Raw genomic sequence first — 19,947 nt, 5'->3', positions numbered from 1 at the left:
TACAGAAACTTGAGTCTTGCTAACGCAATTTTGTATCCACAAGAGTAAAAGGACCCTCAATATCATAGGAAAACTGGAGCGTCCCAGGAAAGCTGAGCCCAAGGAATGTTCATCAGACCTGGAAAGGGAGAGCCGTGCCTCCGGAGAGGACGCCCCAGACACAGGCGAAGACTAAGGGTTTGTCACCCCCAGGCCCTGCACTTGCCCAGCGCTCAAGGAAGGCAGGCGGCAGTGGCATGTTATCGGCACAGCACTAATGTCCAAGGACGGGGCGTTTCCAGGGCTTTACGACCCCAGGGTAGACAACAAAAGCAGAATGAGTCCAGCTCCTCTCTTCTCCTAACACTCCTGGGATCTTGTGCTTGAAGATGAAATATGACCGTTTGGAGAGGAGGTGTCATTAGGCCAAGGTGGATTAGATTTGGGCTTGAGGAAGGCCTGGAGAACTTGTGGCAAAGAGGGAAACCTCACATGAGCCTTGAGAAGTGAGGAGTTTCTCCATAGGGCCTCCTTGTGATATAGAAACCTCATTAGTTTATTTCCTTGATTTTTTTGGAAAGATGTTAAATGCCTTTTTTCCCCTCCTGTGTTTGCTGTGCATGAAAGGGGACTGTGGGGGATCCTCAGAGGTCTGTGAGTGAGACATCTAGGGGTCTGGACAGGATACTTCCCCGAGCTCCTGCACCACAAAGCACATGTCCAATTACTTGGCCACATGTGACAGAGCCTTCTTTCTGGGTAAATATGGACCCTCCAGTCGTTTGAGGAATCAAACCTTAGAAAGGATGTTTGCTGGGTCAGGGCAATATCTAGTGAGATACACGGTCGGATGCCTCATAGAATAGTGGGATTCTAAGAGAAGCCACACAGGGGAGGAGGGGGGGCCTCGAAAGGATATTATCAGCATCGTGTTCTGAACTCACCATTGTCTTCTTCACATACACTTCTTGACCTCGGGACAATCCAAAATCTGCTATTTTGGCTACATAGTTTTCACCAACTAAAATGTTCCTGGCAGCCAGATCCCTGTGGATAAACTGAAATTTTAAAAAACATCATGTATTTTCAGTCTCACATTTGCTGTTCCACTTCATTTTGTTAGCACAAAGCCATAGGGGCAAGACCTTTGGGAACTAGGGAAGAGAGGATAGTTTGGAAAGGGGTTTGAAAAAGCCACCAGAATCCAGTTCCCTTGAGTTCCTCTCCCAAGTCCTCAGCTAGTGGATTCTGCCAAATGACCCACCACATCTTGGGAGGAGCATTTCAGGAAAAAACCCAGATCATTAAATCTTCCAGTTTATAACGTAAGTCCTCTGCTATTGGGCCTTATCTGGAGCCAAATGAAGCTAAGATGGGTTAAGGCCTCACCAAATACATACAATGCGATTCGCTAGATAAATATATTGTCGGTATTGGGATGAACTTCTATAAAAATAGATGGGATATTCACAAACAGATTAAAATTAGGGAGCTGGTAAGAAGGAATTACAGAAGAGAGGTGGACTGAAAAAAATGTACAAACATATCTAAACCCTGACTCGAGAGAGAACTCCAGCGGAAAGATGTCCAAAGCAAGGCCCTCAGGACAAACCTGTTTTTGGCTCAGGTAGTCCATCCCCCGCGCCACGTCGGCTGCAAAATGAAGGAGCTGCTGGGAGGACAGTGTGGAGGCAGTGCTGTTGGCAATGGCGAATGCCGGGTCGGTCTCCAGCACACGGCTCTTGCGCAGGAAGTCCAGGAGGTTTCCATGGGGGGCATACTCGATGGCCAGGTACAGGTAACCTGTGGGGAGATGGAGAGACACCACCTCGTCAGTGGCCCTGAACAGCTTTGACATTTCTGAGATGTGCTGTGGTCCTCGGGAATTGCCTATAAAACTCCGTTTTATCGACAAGTAACACATGTGGTGGTACCAACTTCAGTAATGCTGGGGACAGGAGGAAGATAAGGGACATCCTCTCGCAGTACTTAAAGGGGGCCATGCTTGAACTTGGGGTTCTCTTCTTTCCCCTGCTCCTCCTCATTCCTACCAAATGTGGTGAACATGGAGGGCTTCCTGAATGCTTCTAGCTATTCGGTAATAATAGTAGAATGAAATCTCAGCATTTGCTTCCACAAGATCTAGGACAGCTAGTCCACATACCTTTTGTTTTTTATTCAATTTGATTGAGAACCTAATATGAACCAGGCATGTTATTCCAGTCTGTCTCCAGCTTTTTTTGAGGTTATCTTTGTTTTTTTTTTTTTTTAAATAATGATTAGGCGCTGGCCTGGTGGCGGAATGGTTAGGTTTGCACCTTCCACTTTGGCAGCCCAGGGTTCGCAGGCCGGGATCCCAGGCGCAGACATATGCACCGCTTATCAAGCCATGCTGTGGCGGCGTCCCACATATAATGTGGAGGAAGATGGGCACGGATGTTGGCCCAGGGCCAATCTTCCTCAGCAAAAAGAGTAGGATTGGCATCGGATGTTAGCTCAGGGCTAATCTTCCTCACCAAAAAAACAAAACAAAACAAAACCCCAGTGATTAAATGTCCATAGCAGAAGGACCCACAACAGATGACTCTCTCTCTCCTTGCCTCTACTCCTCCCAGAAACCCATACTGTGTCACCATATTGCTGATGAGGTCACTGGACAGCAGGGTTTAGTGTCAGAGATTGCCTTTTGCTTACACAAACCAGAAAACTCAAACTTTTAGGAAAAAAATAAAACAATAGTTCCTGGAAGAAATTATGGTCCAATGTCTTATTTTTATTCCAAATTGTTTTTCTTCTTTTTTTAATGAAAAGTAATCTTTTTTGATAAAAACATTGATCTTTAGAGCCAGTGAAAAGTAGAGTGGTTTTAATGTCTTTTAAAGGTAAATTTTTTTGGTACACTATTTTTTGATTTGAAATGTCAAATGAATTTGAACTTCAAAGATATTCTAAGAAACTGAAATTTGGGCCAAAAAAAAAAGTTTTCTAGCACCGAATCCCATTGTACTATAAGGAAAGATGTACCTCAATTCTGGTGTGAATGTGCTTTCTCACTTCTTTACGGAATTATAAATTTTAAGAGCCAACCAATTATGTGCTAATGTGATGATAGAGCAAAATATTAAAAGATACATATTTTTCTGTTGCTGGTGGTTATTATTTTTTTAACTTTCATTTACTGCTGTCCCATGCTGATTACTGTTTTCAGGAAATAGGTCAAAAATAAATGTCATTACTTTGTTATTTAACCTACGGGACATGATCTGGCTTTCAGAATTACACCCTCATTGGATCTCAAAATGATATATTGTTTGAAGCACCAGTATTTTTAGTTTAATCAATTGAGGAAAAGGAAGTAGTCTCTTTTCTATTGTTGGTGTTTGTGCTGCAAAGTTAACAAGAGGTTGTCAAGTTTGTAAATAATTACTCTGTGGAGCTTTTTTGTGGGAGCAAACTTTTCCATGAGAAATTAAGTTTAAGCATGGATGCAGAACTACAAACGCAGGCAGCATGCAGATGTAAACCCATGGAAGTACTCAATCAATATTTGAATTCAATGCTTTCGTATTACAGTAGATCATTGGCATTCATGGATTTAACATTCAGAATATGAGTCTCTTGGGTTTGGAGGAAAAGTAAGAAGACGGGCAATTAAGAATAACCAATGCACTTCGCTGTTCCTGGTGCTGAGTCCCCCAGTCCACCTAGTATTAGTAGCTGAGAAGACCTCTGGATCAGCAAGGATGGGCGCGTGCAGGAGCTGTGATACCTTTGGGCAGTAATGGCTGAACCGCAGCAGAGGGCAAATGATCCAGCCTTGGGACCTACCTCCAAAATGATGCCAAACCTCGGCTCAATCTATAAATGGGACCAGACATTCAGATGGAAACTGTGACTTAAAAAAAATAGGTAACATTCTTAAGATTATTATCTTTCCTGATTTCAATATGGAATGTGCCTGTTTCAAAAAAAAATTCTGGCAGGAAAAGAGCATCTTACCACGATGTTCACACGCTCCTAGGAGATTGATGATGTTGGGGTGGTGTCCGAGTTTACAGAGAACCTCCAGTTCCCCCGCAAAGTCCCTGTGGTCGTCTTTGGAGGCATACTCTGGGAAGAAAGTCGAGAGTTGTGATCCCTCTCTGTTACACCTCTTCAGAAACGAGTGTCCCCTCCTGCTCCCCAGGACCTTCGGGTGCACTCTGTCACCATCAGGTCTGGGAAACTGTATAGAAGTCAAGGACATGACTCTAACACAGAGTACTTGGAGTGCCAAGTCTCTCCTTGGCACTCTCCATCTTGTCTCTCCACTAGTTGACTCTTTGGCCTGACCCTGTGTTGTTGGGACTAGCCTGTGCAGAGTAGGATGTTTAGCAGCATCTCTGGCCTCTACCCACTAGATACCGGTAGCCTAACCAAAAATGTATCCAGACATTGCCAAATGTTGCCCACAGGGCAAAATCACCCCTGGTTGAGAACCATTGCTCTAAGGTTTTCTTGTTTAAGCTCTCAGATGCCCAGGGAGATGCCTTGGTAGAGACTGAGCTGCCTCCACTTTTAGACTCGAGCTCTTGCAGCTAAGTCTACCATGCAGAGACAAATATGCCGAGGAGCAGAACCACAGTTTCAGGAAAACATCACCAATAGCGGATACACCTCGCTATTTATAATTTTCACTTGCATCTTTCACAAGTCAGTCCTGCTAAAAGACTCAAATCCCAATGACGTTTTTATAGAAGTTACTCAGAGGTCAGAAACTGCGTTGCATTTCTTTCTATTCTTTTCATCTTGTCTCTCCACTAGTGCTTTAATCAGAGGGAGAACCACCAGGCACCAGCCAGGCTGGAGAGAAGGCTCTTGGGTTGATGCACAGACTGACTGATCAGCCTTGAGTCGATGACAGTGCGCTATTATTATTTTGTAAAATCACATGGCTGGTGGCCGTGTGCACGCCTGAAAGTGCTTGGAGGTTGTGGGCATGTTTCACGTGGGCTGAGGGTACCCACAAGACTGACTGGTAGGCAGTTCCAAGTTGAGAACCTTGTTCGTACTACAGGAGCCTAGGGGTGAATGTCTTGGGAGCATTTTAAAAATGAAGTTCTTTATAATGAGGTTGTCCCTTCACTTCGGTAACTGCCCTCCTTTGGATGTGTTGCCCTTCCTCCAGAAATTTCCTACCCTGGTGCCCTGTTAAGCTATTTTACCTCTTCACATGGGCATGAGGTAGACAATCAGCTCAGGTCAGATCCCAATAAAAACAGATTCTGGAAGGTTCTATACCCTCTCTCCTCTCACTCTCCTTCCTGCTCCCCAAAACTCCCTGTGACTAAAGCAGCAAAACAGAGAAAGGATTTCTTGCGGTAAACAATGGGGGGGTGTGTGTGTGTGCACGGGTGTGTTTTGAAACATATTACTATCTCTAAGCATAGATAATGTTTCGTTTTTTTTGTTTTCTGACGTGGTGTTTTCTAACAATGCAGAAAGCAGTGATGGTTTCATAAGATTTAGGGTTCATTCTCATCTTCAGTTCAATATTGCAGTCAAATAGAAGGAAACCCCATCAGCGACCTCAGGGAGCCCTCATTATGAGCTACCCAACAAGAGCAGTTAATTACATTTCCAGCTCTGACACACCACTTTCCAAGCCTGGATGCTGTAAAGGCAACAGAGCAGCTTCACAGTCAAGCTGTGCTTAAACTGTTGTCTTACGCAGAAGAGAAGACGGCTAGTACTGCCAGGGACTAGTCATTCTGCTTTTTCAGAAGATGTTTATTATCCAGTCTTGTTAAATGGGGGGCACCAAGCAGTCTTGAAATGAACACACTGGAAAAGACTTAGTTCCTGTGACCTTAGATCAGTGGTTTTCAAACTTGAAACAGTGTACAGTGTGCAGAAGAATCACTGAGAAAGCTTGTTAAGAACACAGATTTTCACATGCCACCCCAGAGATTAGAATATAGTGGAACGGGGAGAAGCCTGAGTAGATGCATTTCTGACAAGGTCTCCAGGAATTTTGATGCAGCTAATCCATGAAGACAGTGGTTTGCAAAGTGTGGTCTCCAAACCCTCAGCAGTAGCAGCACATGGGAACTAATTAGAAATGCAAATTCTCTGGCCCTGCCCCAGACTTACTGAATCAGAAACTTTGTGTGTGTGGTGGGCAACAATCTGTTTTTTAACAAGCCTTCCAGGTGATTCATGCATGTTCCATTTTGAGAACCACTGCATTAAGAGAGACAATAATGCTCCCCAAAAGTTAGCAGTGTATGCCGAGAATCTGCACCCTCACATTGCAAGGAATCAAGGCAGTGGTGTTTAAATAGCTCGTGCCTTCATGTTTACATCCTGACCCGATCACAGGCTGACCTCAAAGGAAACATCACCTTCAGTTGCACATAAGAGCTATATCCCACATCACGCCAATGTTTTGTTTAAAGAGTGTAAGACCTTAGAGGAACGATTCAACAGGAAGTCAGATTTTCTCCCCACCCTCGTGAAATGCTGACTCGACATGGCCAAGCTCTGACCTTTCATCCTCTTGATGGCCGCGTCCATCCGTAACCCATCCTTCTTGATGCGCGCCTTCAGAACCTGGCCAAAATTACCCTCCCCGATCACATCTTGAAATTTGATGTCATTCCAGTCAAGCACAGGATAAATTGTAGGATCCGGGTTGTTTTTGGCTTTCCTGTTCAGGGCCAGAGTTCCTGAGTTGAACTGCACAGCTGGTTCTTCCCTCTGGAAAAATAATTTTTTCATTGTTTTGTGTCAGGGTTTTTCATACTTCGAAGGTGCATAATACCTCCTGGTTTGTATCCACACTAGGTGAAAAAAGAAATACCTAATTCTAGAATTAAGATGGAAACAGATGTCATCTAACAGGCCCACTCTGATGAACTGGCTGCCCATAGAGCTACGTGGGCACAATTTCAGGCCTCAGGGGGAAAGCACGTCACAATCAATTAGTAATGTCTGCAGAGGGCAAGGGAAGGGGGAATACCAGCACGTATGCCATGGCATGCCACGTCCCCGAGTTAGTAACACTTGAGTTTCTGCTTGGCTGTGGAATGAGCAGGGCTTCAGTTCTGGTTTGGAAAAGAACTTGAGGATCCTATCTGGGGAGTCACAGGACATGCCTCAGTGAGAGCTCTCCTGGCATCACCTTGGTCTCTTCTTGGCTGTCACTCACTCTCTCTGGCTTGAATCTCTCGAGCCCACTCTGGAGCAGACTCTGGGCCAGGATGACTGGTGCTTAGAGCAAAGCCCAACACAGTGTCTCCTTTTCTCCTGAGTTGAAGTGGTACTGACAGTATTATGACACAGCCCCTGTATGAGGATGGGCTCCAGCACTCCCAACCCCCTTCCTGGTCCTTCCTCTCCAGTGACAACCTGAGCTCATCTAGCTCTGGGGTGGATTCAGATAACAAAGCTCCCCTTGTCCTCCACTGAGGGGAATCTCGGGGACTTGTGTACATGAAGGTATACATCATTGGACCATGTAATCGTACTCAATGTTTTATGTACAGAATTGATAAAGTCGGGTACAAATTAATTGTACAGAGCCTGAAACCACAAACTAGAGAAATGTTCAGGCTGTAGTATACCAAAAGGACTCCAGTGGGGTGCCTTTTGCTAAAGTATGATTTTGTGGACCTTTGCAGTCAGAATTCCTAGAGGAAAGAATGAGGCAGTGCCAAGTGCCATGAGCTATGACTGCAGACTGAGGGTTCACAGGAATGGGAGATATACACAAGTATGTATAATTCTTATATATGCAGGAGGGTAGGCTTGAGGGAGATATTAGAAGTAGGAAATGGGAACTGGAAACAGAAAACGTGGGGAAAACTTGTCCAGTGCAGCACATCATTACCCATCACTCTGAGGTCTGGTTACCCTCATGTCCTTCCCACCAAAAATGTTCACTTCTTTCTACGGCAAGATTATTCTCTCTGGTGATTTATCACTAGGATGATCATACATCTCATTTTGGTGAGACAACAGTCCTGTTTTAGGCCTGGTTTCCTGCATCATTATTAAGAGCAACCTTTTCACTCTCAAGATTGTTCCGGTTTGGACAAGAAATTATATAATCATGCTACTTATCTCCCATTTCACAATGGAAGCCAAAGAGGAGATGAGACTTGCCTAAGGGAACTAATTGCTTTACAAGTAAGTGCCCTGGTCCACATTTTACAGTGGAGGTTCTGCATGTATGTGGACTTCCCCTTATGAGCTACTGGGATGAGGAGACACTACCACGTTTTGGAAGGCTTGGGCCATTCTCCTCTGGATGTTCGCCCTCTTCAGTTGCAACATGATGAGAAAGGCCAACAGCACCGTCAGGCAGGTCATTCCCGCTGAGCCCAGGATGGCTATAAGCAGCATCTTTCCACCTCCAAGGTCTGCTGGTGCTGTGCAGGAGAAGACAAGAGAAGCGGGTTAGTTTAGGCAGAGAAAGAGATCAAGACCATCTGTGGGAGAAGTCACAGTGTAATGGGAATGTAATGGCAGCCCTAGCCCTGCCACCTAATGGCTAAGTGGCTTGGGGCTACCATTTATTTTCTGAAACTCAATGGAGGTGAGTGTCTGACTCATGGGGTGGTTATACGATCTAAAAAAAAAATGTGCAAAAGTACTTTTTAAATGGCAATATGGTAATCATTAGTTGTTTCATTTGTTCAACTTGTACTTCCAAGAAAAGGCCCAAGCAGATGCACATTATCGAATAACAGTGAGAATGACTGACTAGATATAGGACTTTGGGAAAGTGACTAAACCTCCCTACAATTCCCCACCTAGAAAACTGTTCAAGTTCTTTGATGCTAAGAGCTTAGAGTCTGTAAGATATTTTGTTTTACATTTTTTCTTGTTTAAAAGAGCTGGTGGAGAAAATCTGAGGATACCAATGGGAAAAGGAAGGAAGGAAGGAAATACAGAAGAGAAAACGCATTAAATTTAGGGCTCAGATTAAAATGAACTATTAAAGACTATGGTTTAATCCTTCCACTTCTTTCCCTTATTTAAATTCAAACAAAATTAAATTTGGGGGCCAGCCCAGTGCCCTAGTGGTTAAGTTTGTGCGCTCTGCTTCAGCGGCCTGGGGTTCGCAGGTTCGGATCCCAGGCACAGACCAACGCACCACTTATCAAGCCATGCTGTGGTGGCCTCCCATATAAAGTAGAGGAAGATGGGCACGGATATTAGCCCGGGGCCAATCTTCCTCAGTAAAAAGAAGAGGATTGGCAGCAGATGTTAGCTCAGGGCTAATCTTCCTCACCAAAAAAAAAAATTAAATTAAATATACTTTTATGAAAAACAGCATGTAGAGCATGATCTTGTCTACTTACAAATATTTTTTGTGACTTTCTGTCTTTCCTTCCCTCTCTACGCATGTGTTATAAAGAGATGTCTGGAATGGAATGGTGAGGGTTTTCTGTTTTGTTATGTCTTGTTTTGAAATTTTTCTGTTTGTATTTTGTGTATAGCTTGGGTTTAGGGCCTGTATACATTTTACCAAAACACAAGTAACTATAAAAATGATGCGTTTATTAAGGGTGTGATCTGAAAAGTACGATTTTCTATAGTTGGCAGACTCATTATTCCTTGGACATTTCAAAACTATTGCCAAGAATCAGCACTGAAAACATAGCTTGTTTGATTTTATTTCTTAAGCCCTAGGTAACCCAGAAGAGAACCCAGAGGTTTTTAGTGCTATAACATTTTCTGTAAAAATAGACTCTAGTCCAAATTATAAATTTGTAAAACTCGCTGTTTTTCTCTGATGTCTCTCTCTCTACGTTCCCTTGCACACGGTGCACAGGGCAGAGGGTGGGAGGTGCCATTTCAGACGGACTTCGAAAGGCAGTCGCTCCGTGTGCTGCAGCCCTGACCACCCCAGGGCCCTCGTTCACTTAATTACGTTCAACAGGTTTTATCCATCACAGACACTGGGCATCGTGGGCTCGGCATTCTGAGGGATCTCTATTTACCTCACAGAGCTCACGCTCTCTGGGGTGGGGGGTAGCGGTGGATGTGGAGATATAATAACCTGGATCTGAAAAGTAAAAGAAAACTAAGGATGGCACAGTGTCATTCAAGCTAGAAGAGGAGTTGATTTTGAGAAGGTATGGAGAGCGTTCTTGGAGCCTCCCACTGAAGCATCCACACAGGCCAGCCTCTACAAAGCAGGTTCTGCATCCTTCTTTCTCCAAAGAATCAAATTCATATTCCTCAGAGCTGCAATGGCCAGATGGGGGCTGCTGTTAGGCTAATTTGGTCTCAGGTTTAATAATGGAAAATGGATCCAGAGGGTATCCTTCCCAGGGGCATTTTCATTTTAAGGACCTATCTAGAGATGGTGACGCCTATTAGGACAAATGAATTATGTCACATGGCACGAATAGGGGTTAAATATCTTGACAATGGGGTTTTTCTGATACTCTCCAGAAATATGGAAATACCTGTCCACTCTACCGACCTTGAGATTTGGAGAGAGTCGTCAGTTCATGAGAAAGGGCTGGTTGGCTTGACCCTATGTTGTTCTCTGCAAAAATGTCCACCTGGTAAGCGGTTTCAGGCTCTAGGCCCTTGAGCTGATACTGGGTGATGGTGACATTCTTGATCTTCACATCAATGTGCTGCTGGTCTTCATTCTCGCCCTGAACTTTGTAACGGATGATAACAGAAGAAATAGAATAGCCATCCACGATTGTCCAAGAGACCACGGCCGAGGAGTCTGTGATGTTGGAAATCTTGATGTTTTCTGGTTGAGGAGGGAGAACTAGAAATTTAAAGAAAAAAAAAACAATATTTCACTGAAGATGTACTACCTCTCTTGGATTATTATGCTTTTGAGAGATAATTAATGTGAGCTCGTAAACCACAAATGGCTAATAGTTGTTTTCTCAGATGGTAATTCCAGTGAGTTGGTAGTGGACTCCATGCAGATTTGACAGATGGCACAAGACGGGAAAATGGCAACATGTATATCACATATTTGCCATCAAATTACACTAAATTAAGGCCAAAGAAATTCTGTTACTCCAAAAAAATCTATATTACACTGTTCTTGGTGCTGGAAAGAATAGAAAGATTATGAGATCTGACATTTATATAGGCCCTTCCATATAGTAACTCATTTCCTGTTCATAACAATCTTACCATAGGTATTGAGGTCCAGAGAGGTTAAGTGACTTGGCCAACATCACATGGCTATTAAGTAGAAGAAATAGGATTCGACTCCTGGCAGTCTGATGCCATGGTCCATTGACTTAGCCACTGTCACAGGTGGCCTATCCTTGCCCTAAATGCATTTATGGATCAGTAGCAAGTCAGGGTATACATAAGATAAGCAATTAGTGGACCAAGTGCTGTAAGGATTTGGGAAAAAGAGAGAAAACATTCCATTCAGGGGCATGGGTAGGAAGAGAGAGGGATGCTTGGAGGTGTTCCAGATATGAAGATGACATGCACAGAGTCATCCTACACTTAGACTCCTTCCCAACAAAGGGCACACGCTAGAAGGGAACGTTGTGACTCTATAAAGCCTAAAGCTATTTGATTCAAGGAAAGAAGGAATCCACGGCCCTGCCCTTCATATTAACTGTACCTTCCATTTGTGAGGCTGTTTACAAGGTGCTTCCATATGCAGGCTCTCTCGTCATAACCACACAGGCAGGGAGTCAAGCAATGCTGAGATTTTTAATTATCCAAATTTTAGAAATGAGGAAACTGAGACTTCAAAAATGTAAGGGACTTGTACTGTCCTGGTAAGCAAGTAGTAGAGCCAGACGACTTCACTCCATACAAAAGTTATTGCTTATAAGCAAATTAGAACCTTCAAGAAATGTCTTAATGTACATTCTTTCTATTCTAAATTCTCAGAGATTCTTCTTCATTCTAAATTTCCTCTTTTCATGATGTTGATTCCCCATATCATTCTCCTTAGGAAACTGTGGCAATTTATGAGAATTAGGTATTGGATTTTGAGCCTTGCAAATCTGATTGTCATTTTCTATGTCTAACAGGTGGTAAATTATCCAGAATCACAATTAATCAACAGTATGTCTTAACTTCCTTTGCATCCCGTACCAGGCTTTTGTATATCTTCACAAAAAGATAAAATAACCGTCCTTCCCACAAGGAGATTACAGAGTATTAAGAATATTAGCATTTTCAGATTACTATGAACAAATATTTAATATTTGTATAGTTGTGCCTCAAAAAAAAAAATTTAACTTCATAAACCAGTGGTATTCTAAGTCTGTCACAAAAAGAAGCAGTGCCTTGCAGACACCTGCTGAAGGAATAATGAATATAATTTTGGTGCCAACTAAAAGTGGTAAATTTGCATGTACCGATTTGTCTATTTTATGCCTGAAAGAAGTCACCCTTTGGGCTAGCCCAGCGGACCTCTGATTTCAGTGAGACTGAGCCCAATAATCTACGTTTTAGCAGGTTCCCTGGTAACTCTAAAGTAGATTCTAAAACACTTTAGGAAATGCTAATCAGATCGTAAATAATTTGAAACAATTTGGAAGTGGGACATGACTATGAGAGGAGCTTCTCCAACAACTGACCTTGCTTTGAAGCAGTCGGTTGCCCATTCAAAGAGACAAATGGGTAGCATGATTTGGCAGAAACAAACAAAACATAGAACTGAAATGTGGTTGAGAGTCCTAACCCCATGACTTAACTGTATAACTGTATAACTTTGCCCAAGTCCCCGACCCTCCTTTCTTCCTCATCTGTTCAATGTGATGATAACTCCTACTCTGCTTTCCTCATACAGTCACTGTGTCAGATGAGATACTTGACATACACATATACAGGAGCACGTTATGCACGTGTGTTATTTTTTACATATGTTTGGGGCCATATGCCAAATTGAATCCATTCCACTCCTTACACTTGGTCCAGATGGAATTGCTAGGCTGGACATCAACATAAACTTTATAACTAGAACATCAACTTTTGTTAATATAGTTAATCTATAATATATTAACCTAGTTAATATAACTAGCACATTTACTTCTCAAAAACCTATATGCAAGATCTGCCAATGACAACATAAGCATGTTAACAAATATATCAGCTAAGACTGAAATGTTCTCATCCACATCCCCTTGCCCTAGTTTCCTGACCCTGCAGGGACTGGCATCTACCCTGCCAATCTCAGCATCTCTGCCGCCACTACCAGCATAACCACCTCCTCCTCATCAAATTCCATACAACCTCCCAAGGCAAGTCCTCTTTCAGTGATTAGCTAGTTTTCATTTAATTCTATATATATGATACTGATGATGTGATTTTGGTGGTATATAATTCTAATGAGGGTAAAATTTATATAAAATAGTAAATGAACATCTAAGATAACTTTGAAAGAGAAAATAGTGACTCATCCTATAGTTGTCAAGACATTTAATAAATCTATAGCAATTTAAACAGGTTGGAAATGGTACAGGAACAAACACACAGATCAATGGAAGAGGACAGAGTCCCCAGAAATAGATGCAAAACCAATATGAGAACCTGGTATATGATACAGAAAGCATCACAAGTCACTAGGGGGACTATTCAGTATGTGGCATTGGGACCATTGGCTTGCCATATGTGAATAAATAAAATTAAAACAAAAAAGATTAAAATATTTACACCGTACCCCCAAATAACATCCCTATATCTTCAAGACCTAAATATGCAAAAACAAAACACAAGAACTACTAGAAAAAAGTATAGAGAGTATATTTATGACCTTAGGGTAGGGAATAATTCCAAAACATAAAAAGTACAAACCACAAAGGTAAACATTGACAGGTCTGATTACATCAAAATGTAAACTGTAGGGTAAAAGACACCACAAACAAGGTGTAAATAAAGAGATTAGGAGAATATATTTGCAATATATATTAGTATCTAAATTGTATAAATGATTGTATAAATCAATAAGAAAAGACAACAAATAGCAAACAGGCAAAGTTTATCAACAAATATATCAAAGAGGAGGAAATCCAGCTGCCCAACAAAATGCCCAAGAAAAGATGCTCAACCTTGCTAGTTATCAGGGAAATGAAAATTGAAATTAACAGTGAGGCACCATTTTTTACCTTTGAGAATGACAAAAGTAAAAAGGTCTGATAATATCAAGTGATGCAGATATAGGGAAAGGATAGAGATACAGAGATGGATGTAGGGAAAATGGTACTCGTACGCTCTTGGACACAGTACACACTGAATAGCCACTTTAGAGGGAAATAGCCCATCAGTTCCTCTGCTGGACATGCTCCCTAGAAAAGCTCTCACACCTCTGTGCGTGGAGACATGTATAAGAATGGCCATTGCATTTTTGTTTGTGATAGTGGAAAAAAAAAGAGAACAACCTAAATGTCCAGCTAATAGGGAATGGATAAATAAGATGATAAGTTCATAACATAAAATTTTATGCAGATATTTAAAAAGCATATGTCACATCTAAAATTAACATGGATAGATAAAAATCATAATGCTTATTCAAAAAAGCAAGAGGAAGAATAATATGTATACATATGTACATTTATGGATGTATATGATGTATTAAAATTATACAACAATGAATGGAAAGATACATAAACTCATAATTTTCATTGTCTCTGGGAAGAGGGGAGTAGAATTAGAGTAGGGATGATGGTCAAAAGGGATTTTGGTATATAGTCAAGCATCACTTAACGACAAGGATACATTCTGAGAAATGTGTCGTTAGGCAATTTCATCATTGTGCAAACATCATAGAGCGTACTTACACAAACCTGGATGATATAGCTTACTACACATCTAGGATATATGGTGCTAATCTTATGGGACCACCGTCATATATGTGGTCCATCATTGACTGAAAAGTCGTTAGGCGGGGCATGACTGTATCTGTATCATGTTGTTACTTCTACAAATCAACAAAAAGAGTGAAAGCAAATATGACAAAACGTTAACACTTGTTAATTCTGAGTGGTAGTAATGTGGGTGTTTGTTGTATTATTCTCTGCACTGTTCTGTAACTTTTAAATTTCACAGAATTTTTAAAAAATGATGAAGAATCCCTAAACGCTGACAAAACAGTGGAGACTTCCAGGTGTCACTGATACAAGAAGAGAGTGGCAGGAGAAACACGGAGCCAGTGTCCACACCTGTCACTGAGGAAGTAGAGACCCAGCTGCAGAAGAGAGCCTCAGACTGTGGGGTTTGGCAAGGGACCACACAATCCTGACTTAAGTAGTAGTTGGTAGAGCCAGGAAATATCTGGTCTTTCCAAGGGCTCCAAAATGCACAGACACGGTTCTAATGCAGGCAATCAAAATAGAACTCTCTGCTCAATGATGAAAAAACTTGCAAGAATTTCTAACTAATTTTAAATGACCAATCTGAAATTGAGAAAAGCCTGAATTGCAGAGTAGTTGGAAAGAAAAGTAGTTTTATTACTCTCAAATATATATTGTAATTCCAAATGTTGTCTGGTAAGAAGATTTTTCAAGCAAAGTTATTTGGCTTTTAAGATTAAGAAAGACCTATCTATAATTAGTCAATGTCTGTATACATATAGATACATGATAATCCTGAAAATGGCCCTATAACAGATTAAACAAGCCCGAGAAAACCTTATTCATGTTATTAATTTATTTAATAAATAACTCTATACCAAGGAAAGGTAAATTTTAGCACAGTCCTGCCTGAATTATTGCAAATCCAAAGACATGGAGCTTTCTTATATGCTGCAGGTTATTAAAATGATTTGGTGTGTTGGGATGGGGGCACTAACTAGCCTCCACTCACCACTAACTGCATTTTATGATTTCAAGGAAACGGTCTTGAAGTGATGGTAGCTGAGTCCAAGTGGCAGCAGCCAGATGTTCAGGCAAGGCTGGGGCAGCATGAGTCACTTACTGTCGCTAAGAGTCCAAGCGGTGAGATCTTCACTCCACTCCCCCTGGGCCTGGGTGTTGACTCTGGCTCGGACTACGTACTGCTCCCTGGGCTGTAAGTTGTTAAGCAGCACTGAAGTCAGGTTGCCTGGCACTTTAATATTCTGCTGATCAGAATTCACTTGCACAGACCTCCTCTCCACTTCAACATAAAACTCATCTTCTGAGTTTGGAAATATTGGTTGCCAGGTCAAATTCAGAGTGGTTTGACTTTTCGGTAGGAGAACGAGACCCCTTGGAGGAGGGAGACCTAGGAGAAACCAGAAAGATCATTATTTTTACATCAGGCAAAGGTTACAGCCCCAAAGGACAACTTTACAGAATAACCTTGGCTTCTAGAATAATATACAACACACAAGCTATCAAAGAAACACAAACTAGCAGCCATATAATACTTTTGTTCTACCAAAATTGCAAATCTTTAAAATAATTCTAATACATAATTTGAATAATTGTAATACAGGAACACAACCCCTTTGGAGAATAATTTGGGAATATTTTTCAAGAGCCCTAGAAATTGTATATACTTTGGCCCTACAATCTGACTACCAGGGATTTATCCTGAAGAAATAACCCAAAGGAAGAGAAAAACTTATGTGCGTGAAGATGTTCATTACAACATTATTTATAATAGCAAACAGTTGGAAGAAACCTAAATGCTCAAAATAGGGAAATGCTTTAATAAACTGTGATATAGCCATCCAATGGGTTAAAATAGATAATTGGGAAAAGGATAGAAACCCAATAAAAATATTTATAATACATGAGAAAAAACTCCGATTGCGACTTGGTAAAAGTCATGTCTACAATTGATGAAAGATAGGAAGGAAACTTATAGAAACGAAAACAGTGGATTTCCAGAGGTTGTGGGATTCCCGAGTGTTCAGTGTTTCTCTTACCATTTTGAGCAATACGTTTTAAATCAATTTCAGGGTTACTTCCCTTAGCAAGGGGAATTTCAGACATCATAACAGGCCTGGCCCTGCTCTGATCTCATCAAGGTATTGGCTACAACCACATCCTGCCTGGCCATAATCACCCACAAGAACCTGGGCTACTGGAGAGGGAACTGAATGGAAACAACATGGGTTTTGAAATCAAAGAGACAGGAGCATGCCACTTTAGTTCTGTGACCTTGGGAAAATTCACAACCTCTCCCAAGTTCACATGTAACACTCATCTTCAAGACTCCAGAGGAGTAAATGAGATAATGGGACTCTATTAACATTACCTGCCTCCTTCCTTCTCTTCCGTCCTTCCTAAGATGTCTTATCTTGTGTCAATGGACAGGGAAGGAATCTGTATGTTTTCAGTTAATAATAGTAAGTTGATTTTTAAATTCCAGATATAAAGTATTTTCAAAACATAGAAATAGGGATCCTCTAACACATGCAGTCTCAGTGGGGACATTATTAAATTAAAACCAACTAAAAATTGGTTCTTGGGGTATGAGAAAATTTTAGATATTGCCATGGTTTATGAAGGGCCACAATATAGAAACAGATCTGTGGTATTAAAATTCATGACAGGGGAGACATCAGGGCAAAATGCACATTCTGTCCCAAAGACAAAAAGATCTAAAATGCTCCTTTGGGGGCGATAATTTCAACAAACAAAAAAAACGTTTGAGAAACACTGCTCCAATGCTTGGTTGGAAGTGAGAGAAAGGGTCTGTTTCCATTCACTGGGAGAGCGACTTTCACTGGCCAGCTCTGACTGCTCTTAGACTAGGGAGAACCAGCAATCAGGTCTTGCCATTTGCTTGGCATTTCGCTAAAGGTCTTATTGGTCCTTTCTCTATAACCTTTACAAGTTGAGAGAGGTGATGTCAACTGCTTTTGCTCATCTCTAAAATTTAAGTTCCAAAATAAGCCACCCAGGGTGGTTAGGGAGGCTTACAATGACAAAGCAGAGCAGAGGGTTGATGTTTGAGAGCATGCATGTAAACCAAAGCCTGGGCCTGGTACAGAGGAGTAAGTCGATAAATGGGCCTTTCCCTTTTTCCTTCCCTTTGGGAACATGAATTGCCCTTCACCCCTCCCTACCTGCCCTCTGTCTGCCATGTGTTCAGATGTGTTCTCTTCCCTCCCCTCCTGGCCTCCCTGGCCTTCATCATTCAATCAACACACTTATAAATAGTGCCACTGCCAGATGAATTAAAAAACAAACATCAGCAAAATTCAAATGATGGGAAAAGAAGAACCTTCAAGAATTCCCTTCCCCTTCCCACCCAGCCCTGAGAACTACTTTGAAATATTCCAAGAGACCTCTAAATACATCCTGGCTGGAACATATTCTGAGGGCTGAAGACAGTGCAGTGTGGGTCTGTTTTATGTTCTGTTTCATAAATACTTTCCATCTGAGTCAGATTACGACCTTCCCTTTTGGATTCATCAACACTGGCCTGATGTCATTACATTTGCCTTTTAGCAGCAACCTGATGACATATCAAGGGCCCCTTTGATCAGAGTCATGGAGATCCCTTTATCCTCTAACTTTTATCTATTTTTTTTGTATTCACTACCCGGTGGATTCCCAGGCAGCCATTTCCAACTTGTGCAATGCTCCTACAAGTGTCAGAGTAGCTCTTGAGTCCATTTGGTTCTTTAAGGATACTTCTGGTCAGATGAAAACCAGGTAGGGGTATGAAGGGGGGTCTCTGTTAGGAGAACAGCCCTGCAGGAGAGCTAGATGTTATTCCTCGTTTCTCACTACATCATTCCATATTCTTCTGCCTTTAGTAAATGAAATAAAAATAGGAAAATTTATCAATGGGATAAGGAAATGGTGCTTTTGGGCTCCTAGGTAAAAATAATGAAAATAATTGGAGAAACAAAAGGGTATCAAGTCTGAAGATCCAGTATGGTGATGCATAAGATGCATCACTATGGGCAAGTTGTTAACCACTCTGAGATTCTACTTTCCAGTCTTTAAAATGGGGAAGATGAGGGGCCGGCCCAGTGGCATAGTGGTCAAGTTTGCACACTCCACTTCGGCAGCCCAGGGTTTGCAGGTTCAGATCCTGGTTGCGGACCTATGCACCATTCATCAAGTCATGCTGTGGCAGGTGTCCCACATATAAAGTAGAGGAAGATGGGCACGGATGTTAGCCCAGGGCCAATCTTTCTCAGCAAAAAGAGAAGGATTGGCAACAGATGAGAGCTCAGGGCTAATCTTCCTCACAAAAATAATGAGGAAGATGATAATTCCTACCCTCCAAGGTAATAAGAATTAAATATTTGTGAACTTTAAACTATAAAGCACTGACCAGGAGGTAGTAACAGAATGATCATACACAGCGAACACTAGAAAAGAGAACTTTACAAGGGAGCACTCCCATGTTTCAGAGGAGGGTGCCTGGGTCACAGAAAGCTGGAGTTCAGGTTACCATCAAGGAAGCTTCACGAATTCAACACAATAGAATTCAACACAATAGAAAGCCAATCGATACTGACTAACATTGATCAATCAAGAAATACTGCTACATATATTATTTAGAGCATGTGGACCCAGGACAGCAGCATCAAGCATCACTTGGGAACTTTCTAGAAGTGCAGATTCTTGAGCCTCACACCCACCCCAAACCTAAAGAATCTGAAACCTGGAGATGGAGCCCAGGAATCTGTTTTAACAAGCTCTTCAGGTGATTCTGATGGACACGAATGTTTGAGAACTATTGATTTAGAAACATGGAGGTATACATTCTAAGAAATAGCTTAAGGAGATAAAAGTGTCTGCCTCTAGGAAGCAGGACCGGGAGGTGGAGGGGTGGAGCAGGGGACTGCTGTTCTTTAGAGAAAAGCCTTTCATTCTATTTGATGTTTTAACTATGTGGATGAATTACTTTGAAAAATTAGAAATTATTTTTAAAAACAAATAAACTGGGATTTCTGAAGTATGTTTGTGACAAGAGCTTGGCCTGGGCCCTTAAGATGGATACAGGAAGCTGGCGGTAACACTCAGGAGCCAAGGTTCAGCACAGTCGCTACTAAGTAAATCCAACTCCTAAGGGATGTCC

General features: G+C 41.7%; 1 protein-coding gene across 2 annotated transcripts in view; it reads right to left on the bottom strand.

The window, feature by feature from the left end:
• TEK (TEK receptor tyrosine kinase) overlaps positions 1-19,947 on the bottom strand; it is a 98,304-nt gene that overhangs the window by 9,141 nt on the left and 69,216 nt on the right. Inside the window, exons 12-18 of one of the 2 annotated variants that reach the window (XM_004428384.3) lie at positions 15,892-16,179; positions 10,457-10,759; positions 8,236-8,390; positions 6,507-6,717; positions 3,979-4,089; positions 1,592-1,782; positions 924-1,037 (exon numbers count right to left, since the gene is read on the bottom strand). In XM_004428384.3, coding sequence (XP_004428441.1) covers positions 924-1,037; positions 1,592-1,782; positions 3,979-4,089; positions 6,507-6,717; positions 8,236-8,390; positions 10,457-10,759; positions 15,892-16,179 — 1,373 coding nt within the window. The remainder of the gene's footprint in view (positions 1-923; positions 1,038-1,591; positions 1,783-3,978; positions 4,090-6,506; positions 6,718-8,235; positions 8,391-10,456; positions 10,760-15,891; positions 16,180-19,947) is intronic. The other variant, XM_087444694.1, reaches the window with a different exon arrangement.

Source organism: Ceratotherium simum, chromosome 20 (genome assembly GCF_057802395.1).
Source record: "Ceratotherium simum simum isolate JZ-2026a chromosome 20, ASM5780239v1, whole genome shotgun sequence".
Taxonomy (NCBI): Eukaryota; Metazoa; Chordata; class Mammalia; order Perissodactyla; family Rhinocerotidae; genus Ceratotherium; species Ceratotherium simum.
Note: the sequence above shows the minus strand (reverse complement) of the source record. Positions and strands in the feature narration are given on the sequence as shown.